Source organism: Fringilla coelebs (assembly GCF_963513975.1).
Source record: "Fringilla coelebs genome assembly, chromosome: 19".
Classification (NCBI taxonomy): Eukaryota; Metazoa; Chordata; class Aves; order Passeriformes; family Fringillidae; genus Fringilla; species Fringilla coelebs.
The window spans coordinates 4,900,450-4,914,096 of NC_140045.1; the positions used below are offsets into that span (position 1 = coordinate 4,900,450).

The 13,647-nt window shown below is 41.5% G+C and overlaps 1 protein-coding gene across 2 annotated transcripts in view; it reads right to left on the minus strand.

Annotated features, from left to right (window-relative positions):
- Window positions 1–782: 782 nt before the first annotated feature.
- STXBP4 (syntaxin binding protein 4) overlaps window positions 783–13,647 on the minus strand; it is a 66,801-nt gene continuing 53,936 nt past the window's right edge. For both annotated transcript variants that reach the window (XM_084218472.1, XM_084218473.1), the window contains one exon: window positions 783–3,549. In XM_084218472.1, coding sequence (XP_084074598.1) covers window positions 3,438–3,549 — 112 coding nt within the window. In that variant the 3' untranslated portion in view covers window positions 783–3,437. The remainder of the gene's footprint in view (window positions 3,550–13,647) is intronic.

Below are 13,647 nucleotides of genomic sequence, written 5' to 3' on the forward strand. Positions count from 1 at the left end.
CAAAGGTGAGGCTTTAGTCATTGGTATTTGATTTTTGGTGCACTATCACTGCAAGCAGCCAAGGGAAAGATTTACTAAGGTATTTAGGTACCTAAACATGCCTAGCAGAATTTATAGCAGCATCTAAGTAGGTTAGGTGCCTAATTCCCATTAACTCCACGAACATGTTTAAGCTGCTAAACATCTCTGCAAAGCTGGCCCCAGTGCCTGGCCTGACAGGTGCCAGTCTGAACTGGTGTGACTGGGCTCACTCCCTGCAGGGTCTTTGGAGTGGGAGTGTTGGCAACACACAAGGACCAGGAGCACAGAACTCAACAAAGGCCCTGAGCTGACTTAAATTTCTGCTGCTGACTTAAAACAGAGCCACACCAAAGTCACTCAGAGAAGCACTTGCAAAAAGGACTGAAGTTTGGAGCTTGGAATGGAGTCCTGTGTGTCTTGAGCTGAGGGTTAAGAATCCCAACAGTTCCCAGAAAATGAAACACTTCACAAGCCAAGCCAGAGCAGCATTTCCTGAGCTCCTGGAGAGTCTTGCCCACAGTCAGCCCTGCACAGCCCAGCCTGTTCCACAACACAAAAAATTTTTCATAAAGGATTTTCCTTTCCTTACCTTAGTGGCACCAGGCACCTCCCAAGTGTCAGAAATGAACCAAACCATTCCTAAAGCAGTCTGTTACAAGGGGCTTTTCAACAGATGGAGAATGTTATGTGGGACAGATTCATTACAATATAAAGGTGTAGTTTTATTAATTTAAAGGCTATCACATGCACTTTAGTATCTTTTCCACTTAATTTTTTAAATTCAGGAATAAAAGTGAAAATTTGCTGTTTACAGTTTGCATATGTTGACAACTGCTCTTTACAAATTCTGTTCCAAGTTATGCTATAACCATTTTCTTAATATACACAGTTCAGCTTAAGCAAAATAATTTTCACAAAACTATTTCACATAAAGGAAGAGATAAGGGGAGATCAAGAGAAATAACCTAGGAAACAAGTATACCAGTGTACAAAAATAGATTGGAACATTTGGAGATCGTAGGTAAGAAAATGTATTCTCAACCCCAGAGAATGTGAACTGGTGGATTATCTGAGGAGGGAAACGCTCACTGGAGCAGCTGAAGAGATGCAGAGATCTATTTCTAACATCTTTAATTTCTAGACAAGTTTCTAAGAGAGAGAGAAAGAGGCTGCAGGTTTGTGCCACACGGGTCTGTGGGAGGTGGCAGTGAGAGGAGCAGGCAGATTGTCCCCGTGCACAGCAGGCTGCATGCCTGGGAAGGGCAGCACGAGCAGAGCTGATCCAGCAGGACAGCTCTGAGCTGCTCTCCATGGAGCAGAGCCATCCCCATCCCTAAAGAGCTGCTCCCCTCTGCAGCACCCAGCTGGCTGACACAGCCACGAGGCTGCGAGAGGCAAGTGGGGACTCAAACCTCTCCTGAGCAGGACCGGGGAGCTGGAATCTGTGTGCAGGCTGGGCATCACTGAAGTATGAACACAAAGTGCTGTCATAAGCAATCCAAACTACTACAGGAAATACCATAAGGAATTCAGATGACATATTTTCTGTAGGTCATGAGTCTGTGCCATTCTGAGAAAAAGGATTTAAATAAAAATGCTTCTGGAGTGTACAAGCCTGAAACTGAAGCACATGCTCTGTCCCTTTGGCCCGAGCTCTCTGGGAGCACAAAGGAGGCTGTGGAGCATGCAGGAGCCACTGGAGCAAATATGGCTAAACCATTCATGTGTTATTGCTAGGAGTTTTCTTAGAAATGTAAGTTACTGTGGGTCTGCTGAGCAAGCTTTTTTCCCCTAATCCACACCACCTGTGTAGATTCACAGATAATTTGGGTCTGACCTAGTTGAAAGTACAAAACAAATTTTTCCTATTTGCTTATTCAATATACCCTGACATCTACTTCCTGCAAAGCCTGTAAAGGCCTCTTTTGTGAGCTTCAGGAAGGACATTTGGTGATGTGCTCTCCAGCTCTCTGGCCAAGTGCAGGAGATTACTGGGCTGCTATTCAGAGGCTTGACTAGGATTTCAAAAAAAGGTGAATTATTTTGGTTCAAAAGGACCAACTGTTCCAGTGAGCCTGACCTGGCACAGCTCTGCACTGCTGAGGACAGAGAGCATGGTCAAGGCACCAGAACTGAGAGTGCGTCTGGTTTTGATATTTGTTCCTCAGAGCACAAGGATTCTTAACTCCAGTGCCACACCTGCTGAAGGCAGACCTCAAAAAATGGGACTGCAGCCTGTGCCTTCCTCACACTGCCACAATCCCCTTCTCCCTCCTGGACTGGAGCAGAGATAGAGATTTCCTTTGGCACATCCATCAGTGCTTCTGCAGGTTCAGGTCTGTCTCATTCATTACTAACACCCACCATTATATACACAAGACACACATACAGAACATCCAGAAAAATGTAGCACAGAATCATCCATTTGACAAAGCTGACATCAGACATTGTGCTGTGAATAATAAGATTTAAAATATCCTGTGCTATTGAGGTACACAGGAACCTGTTCATTAACTTGCACTAGCACCCCCCATCATTTTCTTTATCCTCTTTAAAACACCACCAATGTGTACAAAATGATTTTGTTCTACTTAAAAGACCAGTTCTGAGGAGATGACTGATTTCTGCTGATCCTGGAGGTGGTTTCACAGTTTTCATTGTACTTGAAACTTCACAGCTTCCACTGAAGTATTTGATGTGTGTCTGTATCGGTTTAGCAGAGTACAAAAGTAGAATAATTTTCATATTGCCTCATATTGTTGCCAGAGTATGATGTCCTCTATGAAAACTTTCTTTTTACTTGACAACTTATCAAAGACACATTTTCTAAAGCTTAACAACCCATCTTAGTAAGTATTTGTTTAAAAAGTCATCAGGGCTCCAATATTTGTAATAAATCGCTAAATTTCTAGTAGTGAAACTAATGTGAAGATTTCTCCCATAGAAATAAGAGTTTTCAGTCAAGTTATCCCCATTATTCTCACTAGCATTGGTTCAAAAACCCCACCTCACTTTGCATCTCTCAGTCAACCATCAGCTGGAATCTACCACTAGTGGTCCCATCTTAACTCTCATGTTGCTCAGAGCTGTGAAAATTTCAGCTGACTTGGAAAATTCAGCTTCAGGTCAGGGAAATTATGAGTCCATGGGGAAATCATGAAAAGACTGGGCCCTAAGGTGAGACTGATCCCTGGCACACCAAACTGGGGCAGATGAAGGACTCCTGTGGCACCTGCATCCTTTGCAGCACACCATCAAGAAACCCATCTCAAAACCAGCAGGACGTGCTCCAGCTTGAGGAGGGGAAACATCACCAGGTACACTACATCACACTAGACAGTAGGTAGATTAAAACCTGTGCATCTGCTCACTAAGGGACTGAAACCAGCCAAACTCCTGTCTGTCCACAGCTGTGCTCAGCTCTTGGGCCCAGGAAGGTCTCTGATCCCATCCTCCTCCTCCTCGCAGCAAAGCAAGCTCAGAGCGCTCGTCACGGGGTGGATCCAGGACGTTGTCTGAGTCACGTGGCTAAAAACCAACAAGAAAGGCCATCAGCAACCCAAAAGAGGCTTCCCATCCCAAAACAGGCAATGCCAGGTGGAGTCTGGAGTTGTAAAACTCATTATGACACCTTCAAACACAGATTTGTCTTTTTCTTGACAACTGCAAGGTTTTTAAGAACAAAATGTGGAATCTTCAGAGAGCCAGAACCTGGACTGGAGGTTCCAATTCCCAATGTAATAAAGAGAATGCTTTTGTATGAGACTCCTGACACAGACTGGTGACATTTCTTGTTAATTATTGGAGCTGCAGACAATTAACACAGCAGGATATTACCATGGCCATCTCACTGCTTACAGCCTGAGGGAGGCAGGGTGGTCAAGAGGAAGTTGAGCAAATGTGGAATCACATCGTAGAAACACACTCAGCTCTTCAGAACATGAGCCCTGGAAGTGTCCAGGGCCAGGCTGGATGGGGCTTGGAGCAATCTGGAATAGTGGAAGGTGCCCCTGTCCATGGCAGGGGGTTGGAATGAGGGAGTATTTAAGATCATTTCTACCCAAACAACTCCATGATTACTATTCTAGCATCATTAACTAATTCCTCTTCTTGCAGAAAGAAGAAAAAAAAAATGTTTTTTACACATCTTCCAGCCCAAATTCTGGATGTGCTCCCACAGCCTTTACACACACAATAAAAGGGCAGCAGTGCTGATTTTGAAGGTTTAAACCCTACACTTAACATGCAGGCTAAGCTGCTTTATAGTCTCTGGAAAGCTTCTGTGTGAATGGAAAGAGCCCAAGCAGGGCTCAGTAAGGACAGACACATGGACAGGTTTGGAGTCTGTGGTGAGAACACTGCACACCTTGTGAGTGGTGTGTGCATGTGAGCCATACTGTGTGTGGGCAACACACTGCCTCTTCTCCCTTCTGGAATAATGTGTTCTTGGGAAAGGAAATAGCTTCTTTTCACTTGGAAAAAAAATCTTGCTAATAAATTCACAGCTTTTATAGTAAAGTCAGTGCAAAGATTAATTTTGTAATGGAAGTTCACTACAAGAACAAGCTGAAAAATACTGTAGGTGTAATAAATGCCACGAAGGACAAACGGCTCCTTTCACATGTCCTGACAGTGTCCCCAAAGCCAAGTCTGTACTCACTTTCCAGGTGCATTGGTTTAATTAAATTTGAAGGAACTACTCTGGATTTACCTTTACAAGTGAGAACAGGTTTCGTCTTTCTCTGTGTGAGAACACTCCCTTGAATAACTGATTACAGGAACAGATATATTGAAGTAGGAATTGGAGTCAATGTTCCACTCCACTGAGTGATGGGTTTGAGATCACTGTTCTCACCACCATGATCACATTATTCACACCTTTCAGCTGAGTGCACTGAGCTTAGATCAGCTGGGTGTGATGAGGATGATACTGTTCACCAAAAGGTAAATATAATCCTAATGTAAATCCCTGCTCTGAACAGGTAACCTGTGAATTCAGGCACTACCTCAACTGAGGCAATGCCTGAGAAACGACCACACAAGGGAGACAAAGTGGAATATAAAGGCCATACCCTCTATTCTCATACATTAAAAAAAAAAAAAAATCAAACCCCAAAACCCAAGTTATATGTAAAACCAATTCAGAAATGCTCTTTTGGTGGGAGCAGGACTGGATGGCTCCATTCCTTCTTTTGTTACAAAAAACTGCATTACTGGGGTTGTAGTATCTGTTTCACAGGAGTTAAAACAAAAGGAAAAATGAAAAACATGTTCCTACAGAAAATACACTGCAGCAGACAATGAGCACTCTTAAGGACAGTAATTCTCTCATTCTAACAAAGCAAATGTACTTTTTTTACTAGGAATAAGAGCAACTTGCCAAACATTGCCAACGTTTACCTTTAGAAGTCAGGTGACAGCCAACATGAACATGAAAAGAGTTGTTTTACAATGTTTTATGAGAGACTTGGTAATAAAGTCTGTGCAACCAAGAACATTGTTACCATTATTCCACAACACAGGGAAATGTATGCATTCATATTTGTATAATGAATATATCTACATTTGTAAATATACTCAGAAAAATCGCTTTGCTGCATATTTCTGCAATGTTTTCTCTATTCAGGAAATGCTTTGTTTCCCAATTAAAATATTCAGTCAATAAGGCTTAGTTTTGGAGATGTGCTGAAGTCCCAGCATGTGATTTATTGGTATAACATACAGAATTTCTTCCAACACCTGCAGAATTACAGGTGCTGAATGAACTGGATTCCATCCATTCCACCTCTGCCAATGCAAGACTTAATGCCTCCAGCACTATTTTAATTGTTGCCTACTTTTATCAAACCATTTCTGAGCAATCCATTGCTGAATTTAAATAAGAACAAAATGATTTTAGAATATTTTTCTTTTTCCTATTTTACTTCCTCGTGCAGTATGCCCTGACCTGCTGCATACCTGAAGCTCTGGCTCCATTTTCTCCTGAGCATGAAGCATCAACCCTGTGAAATGGGAGAGACTGCACAGGAGTGAAGAATTACATGGAAATACATCCACAGGTCTTTGATGTATCCAACTAAAAATCCTCTGTAAAGTGTTTCTTCTTCAGGAGATTTTTCTCCTACATTCTCCAGGGCCAGGAGGCAAATGACAGCATGCCCAACTTCCTGCTACTGCTGTAAGAACTTCAGTTTGCTCTCACTCAGATTAAATGCACAAAATTCTCCAGATCTTTAACAGTGGAAAACTGTGGCACTGAAATCTGGGTTCCCTTTCTCTGTATTTGATGGCATAAGATTGTTTCATCACTGGTAAGAAAGAAAAGAACCCATTTTGATTCATTTTCAAGACACGTGGGGCCAAGCTTTGCTCTGTTGTCAAGCTGCTGCTGCAAACACTTCTGGTTTGAACCCAGCTCCTTTCAACTTGCTCTAGACTTTATCCCAGGGGTGATTCTCTTAAGACAGTTTGGTTTAAACCCTTTGCCAAAATCCTTCCTAGGAAAAGAGCTCTTATAAATAAACATTAAGTCCAGATACCATGTCTCACATTGTAGACAGACACACACAATACGTGCAGATTATTTAGGCAGAGAATAAATGTATAAACCCTGCTGCTGTTTATTTTTAGCTCTCCAAAAGTGCTGTGACTAAAGAGCTTTGACATAATCAGTCCGAAGAGATAATCCCAGATTTACTGGTTTGGAGAACATTCTTGTATTAGAAATACATCCTCTCTGATTTGTGTGTTAGGGCCAGCAATAAAAAGTGAGAGGGAGTCCAAATCTACCTCTAGGTTTTGCTTAACTGATGCAACTGATTTGAATATTAAAGGAATATTTGGAAAGCCAGCTTTACAAAGTTTAAATGTACAACATTTTCCATTTGCCAATGTTCCTTCTCAAAAGTCTAATTTAACATTTTCAGAGCAATTAGCAACATTTAAAGATTTTTAGGTTTTCAAACAAATCACTGCTACCAGAGGGCAGCCAAATTTATTGCTAGAAAACAGAAACATTTGATCTGGAAATATGTCAGTAGATTAGTCTGTCTTTTTAACATTAGCAAACTGCAGGACAAATTTCAGAGCTTGGGAAAACAAAACATGATTACAGAAGGATGTTTTGGCAAAGAAATAGCAGCGGATTATTTCAAATGCCATTATAATTACTCTCCTTATGGCTCTTCCTTCTTCACATGGAAAATGATTTCTTTTTAAACTACAACCTCAGACAATCTTTTAAGAAAAGAATAACTCAAAATTTCAGAGAAAGGCTAATGGAAAAAATATCTGCACTTTTTTTCCCCCAGATTTTAAGCATTATCAAGACATCTTTTTCACCTTAAATTGTGGTCTCCAGCCAGGGCCAAAATCTGGAGCCTAACAGGGAACTGTGATGTCTTGCAGACACAGTGCTGTGGGGCTCAGTGCAGGGTGCTGCCCTACAAACCTGACATGCATTACTGGAAGTTGGTTTTTCTCCCCTTTTGACATGGGATGACATTCACAACACCTGGCTCAATGTTTCAACTGCAACAGGGTTCCTGAGCTTTAAAAGGAGCCACTTTGTGCAAGATCCATTTGTTTGAGATCAGTTCAGGAGAGGAGGTGCCACCTTAAGCAATTACGCAAACTCTCCTAATGAACAGGGACCATTACTCATCAGGGGCCAAAAAGGACTTAGCTGTATCTGAACTTAAAATGCCAAATTCTGGCCTCAGATGAGCCCTGTTCTTCTACCAAACAGAGCAGCATGGAAGATGAAACTCTGCTTGTGTAAAACAACCCAAACCCCAGGTTTTCCTCCTTAATGAGCATACCCCATAAACTAAATCCACGTAATCCATAGTAGTAATTTCACTAAACTTTTAATCTGCCTTTGCTTTTTGATTTCCCAATCTTCACTAGCTCTTTAACATATGAGAGTGCTCAGCTGAAGAATACTGATGATGGATGAAGCTGTTCCTGATCTCTGCACAAAACCTCTGCAAAGTCTGGTGGCCCCAGTGCTGCTGAGAGCCAGGGACCTGCACACCTGAGAGCTTCACCCTTTGGTGCTTTCACTGTTGCTACTGCAATAATCATTGAGAAATGCAGCAAAGAGCACTGCTAGATGTAGATGCACTGGGTTTGAAGGGAACATGCTCTACACTACCCAGAAATACATTCCACATGGTGCTTTGGGAGTTCTCACACTTGCAGCCATCTCCCAGTGGGAAGGGCTGGGGTTGCTGTGAAAGGAGGGTGTGCCATCTGCCAGAGGGCAGGGAACACCAACTCCTCACTGCCTCCTTACCCACTGGCATGCAGACCCTGGGCACTGCTGCCTTGGATAATGAGGGCCATAACTACAGGAAAATAAAGAACAATGCCTCTGAATGAAGATTTTGAAAATTAATCCTACATGCAGAAGCTCTGCCATCCTCCCTGCCTGCTCTAGCACAGGCTCTGTGTCACTCTGTGCTGGACTCCACACAGCTTCACAAGATTTGCTGGAATTACTGTGTTGGCTTTTGTTTTCAGGCCCTTCTGTTCCTGTTCCCCTTGTGCTTGGGACAGCCATTTGCTTTGCAAGGATCCTTTATCCCTTTCAAACCCACTGTCCCAAATTTTACACCTCAGAGAAGGCTCTCAGCTCTTATTCTCATGCTTCTCTAAAGCAACTCTCTTAAGCCATGATCAGAATTCCTTGGGCACACTTGGAAATGTTGTATAATTAGAAAATATATAATCAAACACAGATCCTGCACAATAGTGGAGATGTCCCAGCCTGCAGCAGCATCCTGAGGACCTTCACATCCTGGCAGGGAAAGAGAATCACCCTTCCCTACCAGAGCAAGTCACAATGGAGCAGGAGTTCCAGGGAGCTGCTGCTCCTGAAGGCAGTCCATGGGACCAAGGCAATAGCTAGCCTTTAGCTCCAGCCAGGCTCCCTCACATGGCTGTGGAGTTTACATAAATACAGCAACATTTGGTAGACAGGATGGGCAAAATGCTGGAAGTGGATCAATTCTGTTGCCCTCAAATCTCTACCTGCTTCTAAATCACTCAATTATTCTATTAAATATAATATGGAGCTGCTGGTTCTGCACCTCACACATTGTGGTGTACTCTTAACTTGAACTATTTCTCAGCTTTACAGAGCCAGTGCTTTTAACACCATGCTGCTGTCCCCTATGAATTTAAACTTGGTATTCATATTTTGTTTCTTCAGCTCTTGCAGGCAGCACACACCTGCAGAGCCAGCCAAGGTGTCTGTCGTGGCTGGAATCCCCTTTGGAAAGGCCAGGGGTTGGAAAGCAGACACTACATGCTGTCAAGCACTGGAAAACTCTTGCTGTTTTGAAGAGCAAATGCTGGGAGGATCTGCCAGGAATAACTTATTGTGAACTGTAACTAAAGCATTTTAATTTAGCAGGTAAGCAATTGGAGCAAAATAAAACAAGTGAGTGACATTGATGCAAGTATTATCTGTCAATCAATCAATCAATCCTGAGAGCATCTAAGGACGACAGATACCAGACATGAATCCTAAAGGCAGCTTGAGAATCATTTTTGCACTGCATTTATCAAGATAGGATTATATGAACGGAAACATTCATTTTTTCTTTTTCCTTTTTTGTTAAAATTCATTTAAGCCTGTACCCTCTTCCAAGACATTTCAAAAGGAACATACAACCTCTGACAGTACCCCAGGAGATGCTGGGCAGATCCTGGAAAATTTCAGTGACCTTAATTTTACTGGTGTAATAAGATCAAGAGCACTTGTCACCTCATGGAGCTGTGTCCTGAGGCAACATAAACGTTTCTTGTATTTCCCTCCGAGACTGCAGATTTTGCTTGAGTATTAATTAAAGATTGAGGGATATAAAGCAAAACCCCAGAAGACAGTCTTGCTATTTATTTCTTGATTAAACCAATTAAACCCTTGTCTACTCAGAAAAATCTATGAGCCATTTCAGAGGGCAGCAATCAGTAGGAAGAAGATTTATCCAGCCAAATAGTGTGTGCTGCATCACTAAAAATTGTCAGCAATAAACAAACTGCCCGAACTAAAATCAAATCAGTAACAACAGCAGGATCTGAGCCAAGGCTGAATCAGAATTAAGGTTTGAGTGACAGCCCAGGCACTTCTCAGCTTGAAAGTACTACCTGAAATCTGTCTCCCCCAGGATCAGCCAAGTGCTGTTCCTCTGGAAGTGCTGGTTCAATGTGTGCAGTTACTCACAGTCCTGTCTCTAAGTGAGCTGCATAAAAATTCTGATGCTGTGTATTTGCAAATGCATCAGAGCATGTTCAAGGCTTTTGTTTAAACTCCTTGTGCACTAAACTGACATGAACCTGGAGCAGTGACTTTGCTCCAAATGAAGCACATCCTAAAAAACCTTTATGTGTGCTTTGATCTGCTTCTGATGGCCCTCCCAAAACCCAGGGAGGAAAATAATTTCACTTTCTTGTGTTTCCTCACAGAAGAAATTTTACCAGATGCCTTCTGTGACAGGCCAGAAGCTGGACAGAGTGTGCAGTAACTGTGGAAGCTGAAAGAATGTTTCTCCATTTTGGTTCTTGATATTAAAAAACAAACAACCTCCCAGGAAAAAAAAGATTGCCCAACCAAAAGCAGCTTAAGGTCTTAACATTCTTGTATTACAAGCTCATGTTATCATAAAATCCAATGCCAAGTTTCCTAGTTCTACATCTGAGATTATTTTCCTTGCAGTCATGCAAAATGATTTCAGTGAGAATCAGAGAAACTGAATTCAAGAAATCTAAGAGAAACATGTCAGGACTACCCAGATTCACATGGCTTCTTCAGAAGGTGTGTGAACTGATGCTGAGCTGATGGATGGAGACAGCTCTGGATCCCTGTACTTTAAACAGCAATACTAGCAGGTAGCACTTGGTTAGTGCTCAGCCAGTTCTATTTAAATATTTGCCACTTCTTGTGATTATATAACTATTCTTTCTTTTCATTCAGGAGAATTTGAGGATGACAGGTAAAAGGAAATATTTTCAAAAACAACCTCTTTTTTTTTTTTAATGAAATGTAAAATAGGAAAAGTCCAAATTTTAAGAGACGCGAAGTAACTGCAGCTTTCCCTGAACTCAGTGGAACCAGCACTGCATGCCTCAAATTACCCATCCCTACCCACAAAACATCAGAGTTAACATGGGGACACCTACAATGATGACTTGATAACTGCTAATTTTGGTGCAAGTAACTTGCCTACTGCTTTACAGGGAGCTGGGAGCAGAGCTGGCACTGGATTCAGTCCAGGGGAATTTCAATTCCATGCTGAAATCAGTATGGCAGATCATGAGTTCTCTTAGTTTGCTGCTCTGAACTGACTGCAAACTGAGTGGAACATACAGAAATTTACTTCTACATAAGGTCTGCTATGATTTGAACTTAACTGATTTCTTCTAGCAAGGGCCACAAGCCTTGCTAGATCAGCTGCAGATAACCAGGATATTGTACTACACCAGAGTATTCAGAAGTGAGCTGAACACACCTCAGCGTGTTGGGGTTTGCATCCTTCATTTATAAAACAGTAGGAATGTGCAGAGAACATTTAGAAAAGGAACAAATTTCTATTTTCAAGTTACCATGCATTAAATAAAATCAATTGTGATTTATTTCCTTTTATGATGAAACCTTTAACTCTAGTGCTGTAAAACATCAATGTTTATACTACAGAAGTTCTTCATCTATCACACATTCTCTGCTATTCTTAGCTCAGCTAAAATGATAAAACAGTTTCTATGAATGCCCAGTTTTCAGGAAAGTGAATGGTGTCTCTTTCCCAAGCAAGACCAAACAAAATCAATTTTTTTAGTATCTAAATACAACGTGTTTGCTTTCCAAGTAGAAACCTGATTTGTTAGGCATGATTTAAAAATCCACTGGAACACATAATGTGTGGTTTTTATTAATCTGTACTTTCTAAGTATTGACTTCAGGCTTCTACTTAACCTGGAACAAATTCTCCACCTTCCAATGGAGCACGTGAAGTACACAGTGCCTCCATGGGAAACTTCTGATTTTTAGATAAATTGCTGAAAGATAACCCTAAACAAAAAATTACTGTTTCCCCTTTGTTGTAAGACAGAAAACATCAGAGACCCTAATACAGCTAAGGGGAAAGATCCCAAAAGTTTTAAAATATTTGATTTAAAATATTTGAACTTCTACTTGTCTTTTGTGAAAATTTAATATAAGCATTCTTGAGGAAAATAGCTGTTGATGTAGAATATTTGAAATCCAGTCCTATTAAAATGCTAGAAAAACAGTGTTTACAGGGGCAAAATTCACAGCTGGTCCTTACAAACCACATACATATGCAAGGAGTGGGTGGGAGTAGGAGGGAGCATAGCAAGGGCCTGCCTAATTTTAGGTGCCAGCCTTATGATACAGAGCTGCCATATGTTAAAGGTGAACACAGTGGGTGGATGGAAGAGATTAACTAGAATGGGTTTTCTGGGGAAAAATTAGTGTGTCCCAGCTCTGGGGTTTTATGCTGTTCTTGTGTGATTTTAAATTATCAGGATGAAACCATTAATTAGCAGATATGGTGGCTCCCTAGGAGGGCAGTTCTGCACAGACTCTTCCTCCTATTTGAAAATCAAACTCAGAAACTCCTAATTCACAAAATCAGTGAATGGCAGAATGAATAGACACTGTTTGCACTGCTGGCTTTTAGTGCTGGAACATACAGCAAAAGTGAGATTCTCTTCTAGTGGTGGTTGGTTACAACACTTTGTAAACTCATTTAACACCAGAACTAAGCTGGGTAAAACCAGCCACATGGAAACTTGAAAAGTGAATTAAGATGGCCTTTCCCCTCTTTACAAACCTTTCCCATCCTAATGCCCTCCAGGTGACTGTCAGTGCTCTCACACTCATCTGGGTGTAGGTGATACTTCATGAGGGCTCATTAGCCCCTTCGTGTTTCTGGGACTTACAGATGAAATGCCTGCTTGGGACAGAAATGCCTATTTAAAAAATCAGTAAAATGCTTTCATCAATCATCTCACAGTAAAATTAATTAATGAACCTTTTAACCTTATTATGTGGGGTCTCTTCAATCCTCCAAGTTCAAGACAGAGAATAGAAAAACGGGGGAGGATCCAGAGGGTCACCAAGGTGATGAGAGGGTTGGAGAACTTGGCACATGAAGAAATGCTGAAGGAATTGGGTTTGTTCAGCCCACTCTTCTCACAAAGATATTGGGCACAGGCAAGAAGCAATGAGCACTAGTTGCTTCAGGAGAAATTTTGTCTAGGTTAACAAAACACTGTGAGAACAACTAAATGCTGGAATGGGATACCCGGCCAGTATAAAAAGGATTGAGATTCCAAATGTAAATTGGTGAGGAAACAGGTACCAGTGTCTTGTTTCTCTTGATGGGGAATGAATCTGGTGCCATGTGTGAATGACTGGTGCTGTGGCTACATAAAAATACAACAGTGTTTGTCCTCTCTATTATTTTAAAGTACAACAAGTTATCTAAAAACTATCTGGGCCCAAATTCCCCCTTTACTGCCTGCCAGGAGGGAAGTTACATTTGCAATGAAGCTGATCCCTATTTACTGTTGGAATTTTTGTCCTTAGATAACTGTTAATTT